Here is a 17,070-nt window from a genome sequence, read left to right as displayed (position 1 = left end):
CTCCCGACTGGAGCACTCTAGCTGGTTCATAATATTTCTTGCGGTACTTGAGAAAATAATCCCAGCACTGGCAAAAACAGATCATAATTGCCAGAGTGTCCCAAAAAGTAACGCTAATAAAGCAAAAATGTTAAAAGAAAGCCGCAAAGACGAGCGCAAAACATGGGCAACATTAGCGCTAAATCGTTTAAACGTCTTACAAACTATAAAAGGTGAAATTATCCGCAATGAAAATGAGCGTAGAGTAAACAAAGAGCCGGACATAGAGTCGGACATTGATGGGTCTGGGTCTGGGCCTGGGCCTGGGCCGGGGTCTGGGTTGGGTTTGGGTGTGGGCCTGCTCTCTAGTGCAAAGATTATCGGGCTAATGCTCGCAAGAGAAACATGACGAAGTTTGACCCAATTATCAGCGTCACTTGGCGAGAAGCCAGCAATTTTGGATATTGCCACAAAACGAATTGAATCGAAACAAAAAGCAAAATGCCGAAAGCCAAAGACAAATGTGGGTCAAATTCGGGTCGAATCGAAAGCAAATGCACAAAACAATTGTTATTTTTTGTTTATATTTGCCTTGAATAAGCGATAGCTTAAAATCTCTTAATTATACAGAGAAAAGCACAGCGAACATACATAAAGAACAGTTACCAGTAGACCAGGTAATCTTTTCATTCGCCCACGCCCCTCCCTCCCCCCCCTGAACGGGGCACACATGATTCAGGTGGACGGACAAAGAGAGCCTATTTGGTATGCAATGGTCGGCAGAGTGTCCAACCTGTTGGCCACAGAACAGTACATCAGCCTGTCATCTGCAAGTTAAACAAGTAAGAGTGCTGAGTCGGGCGTATCCGACTAAAAGATACCCTGCTTCAGTGCCGAGCTGCATGTTGCCCTGTGCTGCGCTTCTTGCTCCCAGCCTTTGGGTTAAAATTGGCTAATAACTTAAATAAGATATTGAAATGTGTGTAAATGCCAAAAGTATTTTTGAAATTTTGGGAAAACACGGGTAGGTATTCCAGGTGTAAAATGATCGATTTTTGACAATACAAATTTTAATGTCATATCTCAGAAAATGTCCGAAGTATTCTTAAATTATATTTTAAAATTTTTTATCAATATAATAGAAATGGAGAAAATATATCAAAAAAAAGATAAACAAGAACCTAAATTTAGTTCAAATTTGTAGACTCTGAAACTTTTAGTTGCCGAGGCAGACATGGCTGGAATATTTATACATTACGGTATATATATACATTACGGAATGGAAGTACGTCCCACTGCCTGTGTTACATACATTGCCAAGAATCCATGCAACCCTTTTTAGCCATTTTCAATGCGTACAGGGTATAGTGAAAACTTATGTATTTGCCTTCTTATTGCGCCTGTTCTCGTTGTTTTATTATTTAACATGCACAGCACGACCAATTGATCCCCCTCCCCTCGCCGTTAAACACACCCCCCCCCCCCCTGCCTGCCTATACCCCTCCCCCGACCAATGTGCCATTGTCGTCTCGTCATCAGCCTCGTCTGACGTTTGTCTTCTGGCTTAGTGTTTGTTTTCTACCGTGAAGGTCTTTTATAGCTCGTCATCGTACCGGGTCTGGTATGGAACTTACAATTGGTCTACAAGCATGTTTACACACACACGCACACACACACACAAACACACAGGCACACTAACGATTTGTGTGTCAATGTGGCAATTGATTCGAATTGCGTGTGAATGCAGCGCCATCAAATTGTGAATGAATATGAATCAATTTTGTATTTACTACTTACGTTATACTTAATGCACTTGGATATACAATTTGGGCAAAGATTTATTAATGTTAATGAGTACATTTTCTTTAAGTTATGCTCTATGCATCATTTTTATTTAGATCAGAATTATACCCTGAACCCATTAAAAATGGGTAAAAAGGGTATAATGTATTTGTGCAAATGTATGTAACAGGCAGAAGGAAGCACCTCCGACACCATAAAGTATATATATTCTTGATCAGCATCAGCATCTGTCTGTCTGTCCGTCCGTCTGTCCGTCCGTCTGTCCGTATGTATGAACGCAAGGATCTCTACTTATAAGAGCTAGAGACTTGAAATTTTAGCTGTAGGTTCTCCTAGTCCCCGCGCAGATCGAGTTTGTTTCCGATATTCGATAACTTGCCCCGTTTCCAAGTAATCGATAAAATCGTTTGTTTTGTCAGCTGCATTCTTTGTATCCTTTGGCAGATTCAAACCAGCCGTGGTGGTCTTTGACACCCTGATTTCAAAACAATGGATCGAAGTCGTGGGAAGACAACAGACTATTTCAAATATATTAAAACATCGATTTTTCTTTTTCAGTAACAAAAACCAGATATAGGGCGAATGCATAGACACGTCGTGTCAGTTAAACCAAAGGTGGCAAGAATCTCTAGCAAAAAAGTAGTTTGTTTTCAACATTATTTAAATATTCTCCTTGTCAGCGAAATCTGTTGAGACTTTTATTGAATAAATGAATAAAAATTATCTCAATTTTGATTACCAAAAATACTGTTGGTCATAAGTCCGCCAGGGTATTTCATCTTCGGAGTGGCAAATTTGTTTTAAGCCAGCATTATTCTAGATCATTTTCTCAAGTATTAATAACTTTTCCCATACTTAAGTTGAAAGATTGGCGCGATGCACAACGTATGTATATGTATGTATATGCATTTACACCTGAACATATTCATTATTTCTCGCTGATGTGATTAACGTTTGCGTTACAATTGGTATTTAGTGCGCGACTGAATCGAGTAAAGATGCGTCTCGGACTCGGACTGCAGCAAGAGCAAGAGCAATAGCTCCATTACCATTACCTGAAGATCGGCAGCAGCAGCAGCAGCAGCAGCAGCTCCGAACGAGCACTTAGGCATCTCGAATGCCTTTCCAATTATTTTCAGTGTTTGAATTTAGCGCCAGTTTACTGGGTCTGGGTCTGGGTCTGAGGAGTCTGCTGCTTTTTGGACTTGGTTGACTTGCTGGCAGCAGCAATTTGGCAGTAAAACAACTGCGATAGAAAACTGAAATTTGTATCAAATTTGAAAACTCACTTCAGCATGGCGAATGCCTCAGTCACGCTAACTGCCGCAACATCAGCGAAACATCAACACAAATTCAACTACATATTTATACTATATATACTTATTTAGGTTCGTAAGTAGTTTTTGCCATGGCAAAGCCGAAGAATTTTTAAAAATATCTATATCCACACATACACACACAGTTTTTATGGAATTTTCCTTGGCCCAAGCAATCTGGCATATATATTTTACACAGCACGTGTTGAGAAATTTGCAAACTTTGCAGCTAGATACACTTAATAATATCTATTGTGTGTACAAGTACAAGTATGTAAGTGTACATACTATATACGCAAATGGGTGCGTCAGGTCGCAATTGAAATTCGCTTTATGCAGGCACGAAACGTTGCCACACAAGAATCCCAGCCCGGCCTGTAATACGAGACAGTGCAAAGAGCAAATCCTCAGACGGGAACTGGCATTGCCCACAGTATGATCAAGTGTCTCTCCTTTTGTTTTTTTTTTGTCCAACCAGGATGTCCTTATGTAAACAACATAGTGCCACATCGACCCTTGAGTGCGTTCAGCTATGTATCTCACGGATGCAGCTGTGCCACAGTCCCCGGACTGATCGATGATCGGTTGGCTATGCCAGAATGCGGGCCAACTAGGCAAACAGAGAGCACAGCCAGAGAGAGTCGAGCCAGTATAAATATACGACAGCAAAAAGCTGATAGATATTTTCCAGTTTTCTGTGTGCTCGAGCACAAGTACTCGGGAGCATTCGTATGAGTACCCACACATGAGTTCTGCCTGAGTGTTTGAGTGTGTGTGTGTATGACATATCTAGGCCCAACTATTCGTGACACTATCAAACTTACATCAGAGAGTAAAAATAAACATATACAAATAATAAATATTTGTCCATGATTGCAATATATACATATACATCTATAAAACTGTTCGCTCTGACTGATTGATTGACCGATTAAAGATATAGGAAGTGATGTGCTGATGTACTGAAGATTAAACTCATCTTCAAATATCTTTTTGACAATTTATTGGACTCATGTTTCGTACTTTCGTAGTGTCTACTTCTCTTACAGGAGTTGTTCTTTTCGGCTTCAAGATTCAAGCAGGTAGATCTAGACTTAAATGGGCGGAAAAAGTTGATTATACAAATTACTTATTTAAAAAAAACTACGTAAAATATCCTCGCGCGTAAATGCGTAGAATATTTCTGAGATTTTAAGAAAATATTGAAATGGGAAAGGCCAAGAAATACCAGCTAGTAATAATATAATGTTTAAAATATCATATAAAAGAACAATCTCTTACGTTAATATATATATTATCTAGTTTAGTTGCAGCGATAACAGGGCTACAAAACCGTTATTTTTTCTCGGAATGCCAATTATTTTTTTTAAATTAAATATTTTCATTTTAAGGTTCTTGCAGCCCGAACCCAAAGGCCAGGAGTAGATTCGAACCGTGAACCGAACCATTTAGCGCACAATCTAAACACAATTTGTAACTTCCCATTTTCGAGTGTCTAACTTTACAGGCAGCAGAATTTGCACAAACCGAATAGACTCGATTTTATCTTGTAACAGAGTATAAGAAGAACAGAGATTGACATGAAGTTTAAATACACTTTAGCAGAGTATATGCTGCAGATAAATGACAAGAACTACTCGTTGCAATTCCAAAGCGAACGAAAGGTACTTCAAAACTCGACTGGCATTGGGGTGAACAGGGGGGTGGGGGGGGGGGGGGGTCTCATTTCCTGTTTGAGCTTGGAATTTAACTTTTTACTCGCTGCTCGGCAATACTTTTTTGCTATCCCTGTGCAAGAGCGGCTGTCAATAATTGGCGGCTAGTTTCTAATTTGCCAGCAGGGTTTAATGATCGGCCAAGTCTTGGGTGTCTTGGGTGCCAATGTGAATATCCACATGCAAATGAATGAAGATTGGAAATTTGAAATTTTGTATACTGTTAATGTGGCGCTGATTTAGCCTCGGGCCTGAAATTTGTCGATCGAATCATATCAATCAATTAAGCATATCTGCGAATCGACCGTTAGCACTTTCTGATTGCGTTTTTATCATTGGCTAACAAACCGAAATTGTGCAAAATTACGTTAGTGTGGAAATCGACGCGGTCATTACGTGGCTGGCCACATCGACATATCCAAATTGAAAACACTCTCGCCGCTAAAATGATATTTTTGGCCCTCACAAAACAAACTTTTCTTCAGAGAGCTTCATAATTGATCGCGAGTGGGGTAGGCAGTTCGGAATCAATTATGCATGTGCATATATTATATGCCAAGATGTGGACACAAAGATTTCATCTTCAACAAAACGAAGATAACGGTTCTTCTTTATAGTTTATTGCCTAGGGCAAAGAAATAAATTAAAGTACGAGCAACAAATAAAAAATGAAAATAAAAGTGTGAGCTATGACATATAAATATATAAAACAAGTAAGAGGTTCTAGTCGGGAGCTCCCGACTAGGGGATATAAAATGACAAATACTTGATATATATATACTATTTTAGAAGCAACATGTCAAGTTTGGTGACTCTAGCTCATATTATTTCGATATCGATTTTTATCGATTACTCGGAAACGGGGCAAGTTATCGAATATCGGAAACAAACTCGATCTGCGCGGGATCTAGGAGGACCTACAGCCAAAATTTCAGCCCTTATAGGTTCTGAGATCCTTGCGTTCATACATACGGACAGACGGACAGACAGACAGACAGACAGACAGACAGATGCTGATGCTGATCAAGAATATATATACTGTATGGGGTCGGAGATGCTTCCTTCTGCCTGTTACATACATTTGCACAAATACATTATACCCATTTTTAATGGGTTCAGGGTATAATAAAAACTTATTTAATTATATCCATACGAATATGTCAATTTTGTGTATCATTTTGTAATGGTTTACCATGTATTTCAAGATTCAATTGAATAAAATCGATTTTTGTTATATATATGTATAATTGAGTTTATTAATTTACAATAGTAAATTTCTGGCATTTAGAATTTGACTATTTCTAAGAGGACTCAAAAATATGTTTTCTACGTTCATTAACTTTTATTGTTGTTCCAAACTTAATTATTGACTTTTTTCAAATTGCCTATTCTGTCTGTTTATTAAAACTTTTATTTTAATTGCTCAAAGTTTATGGAATGTCATAAACTAAAAATATTGCACATATATTTGTTACTATATAAAAATAATAATTTAAGTATTGCAAAGATATTTGTTACTATTTCAAAAAAAAAAATAATATTATTTATTTTGCTATTTTTATTATAGAATGGTTTTAGCTTACCTCAAATATATTTGTTATTCCAGGTAAAAAGATTTCAATTATAAAATTAGTCCGATTGGAACATAATCGTTGTGTTTGTGTGTTTGTGGGTTTTCCTGTTGTTGCTGATCTGGTTAGAAACTGAACTTGTTATTGTTGCCTTAAACTGTTGTTTCGCGTGGGAGGAGGCAGAAGACGTGCAGTACTTGTTGGGGTATCCATTGGATTACAACAAACAACAACAACAACAACAAAATCATCACGCGATTAGTTTAAGCCGAGGTAAAGAGAAACAGCCAAAGGGTATCCGACTTATGCTAGCACACACACACATACATGCATACGAATATATATGGATGAGTGTGTATACAAATATACACACGTATTCATCCAAAGTTGCAGAGGCAGCAAAACCTCCAAACACAAACGAAAACAAGAAGAACGGCAATATTCGACAAGCCGAGCTCTAAATACCCTTGCAGACATTTGTTATGTGTCGTATATTTTCAAAAACATTAATTTCGACTTATTATTACTAGAGGAGATTTAAGATATAGTAGTCCGATTTTACAACAATTTTGCTCTAACGTTGTTTTGAATATATTGTGAAATAAAACAAGAAGTTTGTTTATTTCGCAGTTATTTAACAGACAGACGAACCATGCTAGGATCGGAGTTGTCGCCTTTTACGCGTTACACATTTTGTGACAAAATTACAATGCCCTCTGCGAGAGTATACTGCGAAAAAAAAAAACATGAACACGCAGACACACAACAAGAATATGTATCTTAAAACTGGTTTAAGATTTGTTGGGATTGAAGTTGGTAACTTCGATGCTTCTGCTCGGGCGGTTCAGGCTCGCGCTTGTGTATTGCTTGTAAGAGTGTATGTGCACACACACACACACACACACACACACACACATGCACAGTGTCCACAAGTGTACGTATGTACAAGCAATCGCGTTTACATATGTCCATACAAAGAAGTTTGTACTTTCCAATAATAAAAGATCGGATTCTATTCTCTGGTAATATTTTCATTGACATAACGCAGCGCGGAAATCATTTGCATTGGCTTATTTATTCATTTTTCACTCGGTTTCAAGACAAACAACTGTTGCTTCTGGGTGCACTGGAAACGTGTGCACATCAAATCACAACAAGATATTAAACAAATAGACAATTGGCTTTTCGCCGGTTGACGTATCATTTTCATATATATATAACTCAGGTAATAATAATATTATTCTATAAGTTTCACGATTATTGCATGATTTTAACCGGCACTCACAAATGACGAACAACGCAATCAATTTACAGAACGGATTGGCGCTAGATATATTTTATAATTAAAGTTGACAATATTATCAACTAGATTGTTGCAATTTACATTTAAAGCTTCAATATCGGCCTTGCTTATACTTTGAAATACATTTTTCAAAGTCGCGATACGGATGCTCCGACGCAAAACAGCCGAACCGACCGCTTCAAAAACAAATTTTACAATAACAAAAAGAACAAACTGTCAGCGATGCAGCAGTAAGCTAGTTAACAGAGCAAAGCGCTGTTGTGGCCTGTTATTTAGCATAAATGTTAGTGTTAACTGCCTATCGATAAGCAATTTATGTTAGCTTTACAATTATGTTTGTTTTTTTCATGTTAGATGATGTTTTTATCCGGAACCGCGGGATAATATTTTTTTATGTTCAAGAAGCTAAAAAGGTATTTTTTTTTAAAATGCAATAATTAATGCTAACTTATAATAATGAATTGTTCTAATCGTTCCTATGTTTATCTGTACGAACCAATATTTTGCAAGACGATAAGAAGTCCAAGTTCAAGTAAAAGTAAAAAAGTAAATATTATATATTAAAATATAATAGTGTGTATCAAAACTGATTCGAGTACACATTTTATAATACGCGCTCATTTTTATCGTAGCAAAAAACAGTATCTTATATGATCTCTTATCAAGTAAATCTCTGAAATGTAAACAACTCACATTTGCTTAAAGCGAAATGTTGAGAAAATGATCAGAAGTCATTAGTCAGACGCTCTCCGCCGCAATGAACACCCGTAAGCTTACAACGCATGTGCTAAACACCTCTACTGGAAAGGCAGCAGCTAACATCAAGGTGACTACCTATCGCCTGGAGGAATCCCAAGAATGGAAGGCCCTTCGACCATCGGAAACCAATTCAGATGGCCGCTGTCAATTGCTGGATCTATCGGACTTTTCCAAGGGAATCTATAAGTTAACCTTTCATGTGGGAGCATATTTTGCTGCGCAAAATATAAAAACCTTTTATCCAGCCGTCGAGCTTATAGTGGATTGCAGTGAGGAACAAAACTATCATGTTCCGCTTTTACTAAGCCCCTATGGTTACAGCACTTATCGCGGAACATAGCTCGTATGATTTTGTACGATAGACAATAATAAACAAAATGGGAATTAAAAAATAAAAATTATTAAGCAGTTTTGTCATGCATTCAACTTTTAAGAATAGCGGGTTCGTAAGCTTTTCGAAAATCGATAACTAACGATTTGTTTTACCAATTAACATCATATGGCCACACTTTCTCTGCTAGGGTGACCATCCTTGTGTTTTTGGACATTATTTGCAGTTAACTCGTGCACGTGCTTGTTCTCTTTTGGTGATTTGTAACAGCTTCTCATTTAGTTTTGTAAATATTAACTATTTTAACAATGACGGAAGTGGAGGATGGTCCAGCAGAGCCAAGCATAGATTTCGTGCCAGCCCTGTGCTTTGTTCCACGCGGCGTCACAAAGGAGCGCCCTGAAAAAATTGTACTAACACACGCAGAGCTTGCGCGCATTATTGGCGAGACTCGGGACCAGTTGCATGAGGACGACGATGACGAAGATGAGGACGAAGAAAACATGGACGTCGACCGCGAGCATCCCGCTCCCAGCGCTAGCAATGCGAATCCACAAGATGACGAATTCAATTTCGAGAATTATGAAAATGAAGAAAACTCGACTGTAACAAACATTGCCAACGTTGTTGACGCCAATGAGCAGGTGCCCGACGAGGATGAAGACTCTGAGGCCGAGGACGAGGTGATTAAGCCATCTGACAACCTGGTTCTCGTCGGGCACGTGCAGGACGATGCCGCTAGCATGGAGGTCTGGGTGTTCAATCAGGAGGAGCAGGCTCTTTACACACACCACGACTTTTTGCTGCCAAGCTTTCCGCTGTGCATCGAGTGGATGAACCACGATGCGGGCAGCGACAAACCCGGAAATATGTGCGCCATCGGTTGCATGGACCCGATTATCACCATCTGGGATCTGGATATACAGGATTCCATTGAGCCGACATTTAAGCTTGGCTCAAAGGGTAATCGCAAGAAACAGAAGGAACAGTACGGACACAAAGATGCTGTACTGGATTTATCGTGGAATCCCCAATTTGAGCACATACTAGCGAGTGGCTCAGTGGACAGAACGCTCATCCTTTGGGACATGGATGAGGGCCAGCCGCATACAACCATCACCGCCTTCGAAGAGAAAGTGCAATCCATAGAATTCCATCCGGAGGAGGCGCAGAGCATTCTCGCAGGCTCTGCGGATGGTTATGTACGTTTGTTTGACTGCCGCGACGCAGAGAACGTTAACGCGGCATTTGTCAAGTGGCAGATTACCGGCGAGGTGGAGAAAGTCCTTTGGCATCCCACAGAGACCAATTACTTTATAATTGGCACCAACGACGGCAACCTGCACTATGCCGATAAGCGCCGGCCCGACAACCTGCTCTGGTCTGTCAAAGCCCACAACGAGGAAATATCTGGCGTGTGCTTCAACAAGCTGATGCCAAACCTGCTCACTTCTACGTCCACGGAAGGCACCCTCAAGATATGGAACTTCAGTAGCATCGAGCCGAAGCATGTCTACGAGCATGATTTCAACATGGGTCGTCTGCAGTGCATGCGACAGTGCCCAGAAGATCCTTACACGCTCGCCTTTGGCGGCGAGAAACCACCGCGTTGTTCGGTTTTCAACATCAAGAATTTTGAGGCTGTGCGACGCACCTTCGGTATTCCCGATGCCGAATAAAATGTCGATTCTGTATGATAACCCGAACGAAAATAAATAGTTATGTACATTCAAAAAGAATGTACACAAAAATATCTCCCCTTTGAATTAAAGACCAACTAGGATTTTCTTATTGGACGAAGTGTTTCAGTTCGTATTATATTGTGTGGTGACAGTCGCATGAGTCCGATCGGATTCAAACTCGTTTTCAAAGATCTTTAAGCTGATTCATTTGGGACGTATTTTAAACGAGGATCAAAGACAGCGTTAACAACTTGGAGCTCTATTTTTTCTCTACTTAACAAAAGAATGAGCACATGCTTTATCTTTTTATTTTTTATCATTGTTCTACATCTCATTTAAAAATTTCTAATAGGTCATCAATCAATGGAATAGTATGGTAAGGTTAAAATTTCTCACAAGTGGAACAATAATTTCTAAAATTGTAAAATAAGAATTTTGTTTTCTTTAACGAATCAGTTGACGAATCATAGTATTAATTTAAGGGAACATCAATTCAAATATCAAAATCCAACATATTTTTTATTATACGTTATGGTCCTCAAAAATATTTAGTTTAAGAATTATACGTAATGGAATTTTGGGGAACAGTAAATGGATAATTGATAGCTTGACAAAAGAAACTTAATGATATTGTTGAAAATACTTTAAACTATGGTATCTTAAAATCAAACGAATTGGTTACAAAATCAAAGTTATACAGCAATCATTTCTTGGAGTTTTGAAAGGTTGACTGCTTTGCTTAAAATATATGCATTTGAAGATCCAATATTATTGGAAATACAGCGTCTAGCTCTTAAACAGGCCGACGCACATTAATAGATTGCGGCGCGTGAAGTGGAGGGTCACAAACGGCGAGTTCTTGCTGGGAAAAGTGCGCAACAGGTAAACGTCCTCGTCATTTTCGTCCTGATGATGCGACACCGTAATCTGGTTGCTCAGATAGTCATCGGTGAGCTTGTGAAAGTCCCACAGTGTCAGATTGTTGTCGAGTCCGGCAGCCGCCAGCACTGTGCCATCGCGGCTGAATGTAATCGTGGTTACGGTGCTGGTGTGCCGCAACAGCGTGGTGACCAACGAGCCGGTCGACAGGTCCCAGATGATAATGTTGTGGTCGACGGCGCCGGAAGCCAAATAACGGCCGCACGTCGAGAACGCCAGAGAGCTAACCGTGCCCTTATGGCCGGTCATGAGGCGCACGGACTGGCCTGTAAGGGCGTCCCATAGGCGGACAGTGCGATCGCTGGACCCAGTGGCTACGTAATTGGAATTGGGATGAAATTGCACGCAGTCCACGTCCGAAAGGTGACCGACAAAGACGCGGAGCGCCTGATTTGAGTCGGTGGCCCACAGGCGAGCAGTTTTGTCATAGGAGCATGACACAAAATAGTAACCGTGCGGCGCAAAGCGCACATCCCAGACGGGATAGACGTGGCCACGATAGGTGACCACGCATGACCAGGTGAGCAGGGACCACAGCCGGATTGTGCTGTCCTCAGAGCAGGAGAGCAGCAAATTCATTTCGGGCGCAAATGCACAGCGATAGACCGGACCCGTGTGCCCCAGGAAGGAGCGCGTCATCTCGCCGCTGCGCTCGTCAAGCATTCGCGCATTTATGTCGGCCGACTCCTTGTCGAGTTCACGTAGTGCATCGGCCTCTTTTAGTGCGCGCAATTTCACAGGCGTCAACGACCAGATGCGCACAGTGGAGTCACCAAAGCCGCAGGCCAGCATTGTGGAATCATCAGATATTTCGGCACATGTGACCCCCTGCATAGAGTTGAGTATTGTGTAGAATACGGCAGAGGGCAGCTGATCCTTGTTGAGCGGCAAACGTTTGCTGGCCTCACGCAGCGCCTTGAGCTTGAGCAATTTGTCGGCATCCTTGAGCTCCGGCAAGGGTATGCGATCTATGGCGGGTGCATTTGGGTCCGATTTCGATTTCTTGGATAGCAACGGATCTTTTTTCGGTTTCTTCTTTTTGGGTCGATCTGGCGCATCCGGATCATCGTCCTCTTCTTCGGGTGCCGGCGCTGGCGTAGTAAGCGTCTGAAAGTCAACTTCCTTGAGCAGACCATAGTAGACACGGATTTTGTTATCCTGTCGCTTCGCATCGCCAATGTGCGACCCAGCCGTTGCCACGCACTGCAACTTGTTGCGCGCCATGCCCTCGTAGGTATCAAAATGTAGATACTTGGATACAATGTCCGCGACCACCTCCTGTCTGCGGTCCTGTATGTGACGCTTGAACAGCGAATGCGCATCCCGCGACATTCGTATCACGAACTTATCCGTCTCCATTGCAGACACAAGATCGTTATCCAGCAGCTCCTCCGGCTTCGATATCAACAACAAGTTGAACAGACCCTCGATATAGTAACCATCGAGATCCGATTTGTATTTCTCAATGAACGCCCGCGCCTTCTCAATCTGCCCGCTGGCAAGTATCTTGAAATAGATTTGCACCAGTATCGGATAAAGGACCATAGACAGCTCGTGCTTATAAATGTCCAACGATTCCTCCACAAACGTGCGCAACTCCTCGTACGCCTGCTCATAATGTTGGGCATCAAAGGCATCGTCGCCTATAAACTTTGCCAACGCTTCGGCTGCGTTCGCTTCGGTCACAGCCTTCGCTTCGACGGACGTTGATGCTCGTGCCTGGACAGACTGGCGATTGCGGTCGTCATCAGCCAGGGCCAATGCAGCGCTGAGCACTGCCTTGACGTCGCCATCACAGATATTAGCGAGATCTGCACTGTTCACATTTGCCTCTTGGCAAAGCAGCTCCTCCGTTCCTTTTAGTTGATATTTTCTAAGCAGCTTGAGCAAGCATAGTAGCTCCCGTTTGTCCTGCGATTGTGACGGATTCTCGTTGCCATTGCCGCCATTTATGTTGGTTAATTCTAAACTCATTATTAAACGAAATTATTTTCTTATAGTTTGTGTTTGTTTTGGTAATATCGATATCGATATACCTTGTCAAAGGTTACAGGGCCGCTTTTGTGATAATCGAGTTTGGTATTTTTTATCATATTTTCAAATCACAGGTCTGAAATTTTGCATTACACAACACTAGTGAATTTCAACCATACCTACATTGAGAAATATTTATATCTCATACATAATATTAGAATTTAATGTTTAATAGAACTTGCTATTGAGTCAACTTTCTTGTAAGACTCCAGCGTGCAGCTTTAAGCAGTTACAAATATTTTAGAACGTCAACAGGAAAAAATAATGAAGAAAAGAGTTATTGTAAAGAAAGTACGTAACCATAACATATTTTTTATTTTAATTTGTAAGAGTTGCGGCATATATTAACATTATTTAGCATTAACAGCTATTTTCAGAATAACTTTGTGCCTATATGTTGTACCTGTGATCCAATCCCAAGCATTCAGACTTTGCCTGCCCCAAAGTAACCTTTGTATTTTATGTCGCCAAACGATGAGTGATGTTGATTTTGTTGTGGTAGGTTTGATAAAGCTGAATATCTGTTGCATGTGTGCTTCTCTGTAAATATATATATATATATGTATATATATCTTTAAATGTTGCTTTATATAAATAACTATTGCAACTGTTGACCTTCACAGAAAAAACTTGCCCCCAAAGCATCGAAATCCATTGATAATGATGCAGCCGGCGATGGCGAGCCAAGATACAGTTTCACAGGACGTATGTTGGAGCTGGTCGAGGCGTATAATTCCACGGTGCAATTACTTGTGCCAAAGTGGCCGTGGTTCTTTTACCCTGGCTATTTGATATATGCGGTATATTGGCGTTACGCCAAATACTACAGGGGCAAGTTTCTGCTGACGCCCCTGCCCAATCGACTGTATGAGTTGCTGACCAAGAACGAGCTGATCAAATCCGAGCATGTGATTCTGGCCAGCACGGATGTTTACAACACCTACGCTGAATCGGATGATGTGAATTTTGTCAATTTAATTGTACGTGGAGGGGGAAAGGCCACTAAAGCCGCTGGCGCTAGCTCTGATCACTCCTGGGACACATCGGAGGCGGTCGTTAAACAAATCTTACAGGATACGCCATATACTATAGTGGCCCAGATATTGCCGGTAGAGAACTCACAGTGCCAGAGCAACTGTCTCTATGTGCAGGTACGCTTCAAATATAGATATATGTATATTCAAATTGCCATCTCATTCTGTTTTCACACATCTTCAGGAGAACTTTTATGGCAACCTAATGGATCGATGCGGCACCAGCAACCAGAAGCGCAACAATTGCTGGGTTCAGCTGGAGTGCTTCAGCGACGAACAGACGATACCGACTATCGCCACAAAAGCGCACGTCTATCTGCTCAACAATCCGCACGAGCTGCCGCCAGAGGTGTCGGAGCTTATTCTGAGCAACTATTTCAATACGCCACGCATGCTGCACCGTGGCCACATCTACCGCATTGAAGTGAACGCCCAGCTGGTGGGCACTGCAGCCTATGCCCATTACTATCTGATTTTCGCTTTTCTGCGCGAGGTCTACTTTCGTTGCGTGCACCTGGAGGCGAAAGGCAGCGAGTTTGAGCTGCAGGCAGTCGTGGCAAAGAACTTCAGCAACCTGGTGCAGGTGCCACATGCGCACAGCTTTCTACCCCGACAAACTCTGGACAGCTGTGCCATTGCAGACAACTATCCAAGTGGTTTGAGGAAGCCCTATCAAATGCTACGCTCTTCGTTGGATGCATTTTTGCCAAAACAGTCTGCCTGTCTTTCATCGAAGCACATATTTCCCGTCTTCTTGCTGCAGGGCGAGCGCGGCTCAGGAAAAACAAAGCTCATCAATGCCGTAGCTCAGGAGCTGGGCATGCACTTATATGGTGCGGACTGTGCGGAAATTGTATCCCAAGTTCCATCACACACGGAGATGAAACTCAAGGCGGTATTTGCGAAGAGCCAGATCAGCGAACCGCTGCTGATCTGTTTCCACAACTTTGAGGTAAACTGCAATTGGTATACGCCTTATTATGAATAATATATAATATTTGTTAACTCTCCTCTCAGATATTCGGTATTGATAACGAAGGAAACGAGGACCTTCGCTTGCTGTCTGCCTTTCATGTACAGATCCAGGAGTTATTTACCCGCGACCGCAAGCATCCAGTTGTGGTTGTAGCGTTGACCAGCGACAAACATTTAAAGCCGATGATACAGGGCATTTTCTTGGAGATAATTAGCATTGAAGCACCCAATCAAGCAGAGCGATTCGAGCTGCTGAAATGGATGCACGTGCGTGAATCTTTTAACGATGCAATTTACAACCAAAAGGCGCTAGCCAAGTTGCCACTTTTTCCACTCCACATGCAATCCCGCTATATGAACAGGCTCTCTCCACAATGGGACGTGACGAAGAGTGCTTTGCATGAGGTTGCGGCTAAGTCGCAGGGATTTATGTTGGGTGATCTTCAGCTGCTCTACGACAATGCTGTGCGACTTAAGCGTCGTCAATCCCATGGAGAAAGCCATCTAAGTCTAGAGCACTTTACTAAAAATCTAAACGAAATGCAGAGCTCGTTCGCCGACAGCCTGGGTGCCCCCAAGGTGCCGAAGGTATACTGGTCCGATATTGGAGGTCTATATAAGCTGAAGGATGAAATTCAAAGCAGCATAGGACTGCCGCTGAAGCACGTACATCTAATGGGAAAAAATTTGCGGCGTTCCGGCATACTGCTTTACGGACCACCAGGCACTGGCAAAACTCTGGTCGCCAAGGCGGTGGCTACCGAATGCAATCTAAGCTTTCTTTCCGTTCAGGGCCCCGAGCTGCTAAACATGTACGTGGGCCAGAGCGAGCAAAATGTGCGTGAAGTTTTTACTCGCGCCCGCTCAGCAGCGCCATGTGTTCTGTTTTTGGACGAACTGGACTCGTTGGCACCGAATCGTGGTGTGGCTGGTGACTCGGGCGGCGTCATGGATCGCGTGGTATCACAGCTACTGGCCGAGATGGACGGCATGTGCAACGGAGACGCCACAAAGCCCATTTTCATACTGGCTGCCACAAATCGTCCGGATCTAATTGATCCCGCTCTGCTGCGACCCGGCCGATTTGACAAACTCTTCTATGTCGGCCCCTGCTCTACTGCCGATGACAAGGCGGCAGTATTGCGTGCACAAACACAGCGCTTTAAACTGGCCGGCGACGTCGACTTGGCCGAGATCGCCGAGCGTCTGAAGAGCGAAATGAGCGGTGCGGACTTGTACTCGATATGCTCCAATGCTTGGCTGTCAGCGGTAAGGCGAACCATAAGCAAGCATTTGAGCTGCGGACTGTCGGCCAAGGAGTTAAGTGCCGAACACATTATCGTTGAGTCGGAGGACTTTGCGACATCCTTCAACAAATTTGTGCCTTCAATCAGCCAAACTGATTTGGAATATTTCAGGAACCTAAAGGAAACGTATAGTGTTTGATTGTTAATTAATTTATTCTTTTGAGTTTTATGTTGAGTTTGTTGTTATTTGTAAATAGCTTAATGCAATTATAAGGTTTGTTGAAAAGAATGAACCAGACAAAGCTAAATTATAGCAAAAGCAAATAATTTAATTTGCGCTTTAGTTCGTACTTTTCAACCTTGACAAAGATCTTCAGCACAA

General features: G+C 41.9%; 5 protein-coding genes and 1 long non-coding RNA gene across 8 annotated transcripts in view; 4 read left to right on the top strand and 2 right to left on the bottom strand.

Moving 5' to 3' along the window:
* Nucleotides 1-7,857, bottom strand: part of LOC135431272 (platelet binding protein GspB) — a 35,736-nt gene extending 27,879 nt beyond the window's left edge. For both annotated transcript variants that reach the window (XM_064686286.1, XM_064686287.1), the window contains exons 1-2: nucleotides 7,769-7,857; nucleotides 6,397-6,505 (exon numbers count right to left, since the gene is read on the bottom strand). The gene's annotated coding sequence lies outside the window, so the exon portion shown is untranslated. The remainder of the gene's footprint in view (nucleotides 1-6,396; nucleotides 6,506-7,768) is intronic.
* On the top strand, nucleotides 7,484-8,100 carry LOC135431274 (uncharacterized). The gene is made up of 3 exons (XR_010436776.1): nucleotides 7,484-7,609; nucleotides 7,699-7,970; nucleotides 8,042-8,100. It is a non-coding gene; the product is annotated as an uncharacterized LOC135431274 (long non-coding RNA).
* A 228-nt stretch (nucleotides 8,101-8,328) lies between these two features.
* On the top strand, nucleotides 8,329-8,856 carry LOC135431793 (uncharacterized). The gene has a single exon (XM_064687121.1). It carries the CDS (start codon nucleotides 8,445-8,447, stop codon nucleotides 8,784-8,786), a length of 342 nt encoding a protein of 113 aa, XP_064543191.1. The 5' UTR covers nucleotides 8,329-8,444; the 3' UTR covers nucleotides 8,787-8,856.
* A 156-nt stretch (nucleotides 8,857-9,012) lies between these two features.
* On the top strand, nucleotides 9,013-10,530 carry nclb (no child left behind). Its single transcript, XM_064686681.1, has one exon. It carries the CDS (start codon nucleotides 9,086-9,088, stop codon nucleotides 10,454-10,456), a length of 1,371 nt encoding a protein of 456 aa, XP_064542751.1. The 5' UTR covers nucleotides 9,013-9,085; the 3' UTR covers nucleotides 10,457-10,530.
* Nucleotides 10,531-11,089: 559 nt separating this feature from the next.
* Nucleotides 11,090-13,430, bottom strand: Taf5 (TATA-box binding protein associated factor 5). Its single transcript, XM_064686677.1, has one exon. It carries the CDS (start codon nucleotides 13,370-13,372, stop codon nucleotides 11,246-11,248), a length of 2,127 nt encoding a protein of 708 aa, XP_064542747.1. The 5' UTR covers nucleotides 13,373-13,430; the 3' UTR covers nucleotides 11,090-11,245.
* Nucleotides 13,431-13,536: 106 nt separating this feature from the next.
* Pex6 (peroxin 6) lies at nucleotides 13,537-17,063 on the top strand. Of its 2 annotated transcripts, XM_064686676.1 has the most exons (5): nucleotides 13,541-13,723; nucleotides 13,800-13,930; nucleotides 14,056-14,583; nucleotides 14,651-15,418; nucleotides 15,484-17,063. In XM_064686676.1, exons 2-5 carry the CDS (start codon nucleotides 13,907-13,909, stop codon nucleotides 16,885-16,887), a joined length of 2,724 nt encoding a protein of 907 aa, XP_064542746.1. In that variant the 5' UTR covers nucleotides 13,541-13,723; nucleotides 13,800-13,906; the 3' UTR covers nucleotides 16,888-17,063. The 2 variants fall into 2 exon arrangements, with proteins under 2 accessions (XP_064542745.1, XP_064542746.1); XM_064686675.1 differs by lacking the exon at nucleotides 13,800-13,930 and having other exon boundaries at nucleotides 13,537-13,723.
* The last annotated feature ends 7 nt before the right edge of the window (nucleotides 17,064-17,070 follow it).

The sequence above is a fragment of the Drosophila montana genome, unplaced genomic scaffold (assembly GCF_035044405.1).
Source record: "Drosophila montana isolate Dmon_TW-CO22-7 unplaced genomic scaffold, ASM3504440v1 contig_3200_1, whole genome shotgun sequence".
NCBI classification, from domain to species: domain Eukaryota; kingdom Metazoa; phylum Arthropoda; class Insecta; order Diptera; family Drosophilidae; genus Drosophila; species Drosophila montana.
Note: the sequence above shows the minus strand (reverse complement) of the source record. Positions and strands in the feature narration are given on the sequence as shown.

What these genes read in the sequence shown, in the direction of transcription:
- LOC135431793 (XM_064687121.1), top strand. Translation starts at nt 8,445, where the DNA reads ATGAACACCCGTAAGCTTACAACGCATGTGCTAAACACCTCTACTGGA.
- nclb (XM_064686681.1), top strand. Translation starts at nt 9,086, where the DNA reads ATGACGGAAGTGGAGGATGGTCCAGCAGAGCCAAGCATAGATTTCGTG.
- Taf5 (XM_064686677.1), bottom strand. Translation starts at nt 13,372, where the DNA reads ATGAGTTTAGAATTAACCAACATAAATGGCGGCAATGGCAACGAGAAT.
- Pex6 (XM_064686675.1), top strand. Translation starts at nt 13,697, where the DNA reads ATGAAGAAAAGAGTTATTGTAAAGAAA. An exon ending in AAAGAGTTATTGTAAAGAAA is followed by an intron (nt 13,724 to 14,055) that starts GTACGTAACCAT and finishes TGACCTTCACAG; the next exon opens with AAAAAACTTGCCCCCAAAGC. An exon ending in GCAACTGTCTCTATGTGCAG is followed by an intron (nt 14,584 to 14,650) that starts GTACGCTTCAAA and finishes ACACATCTTCAG; the next exon opens with GAGAACTTTTATGGCAACCT.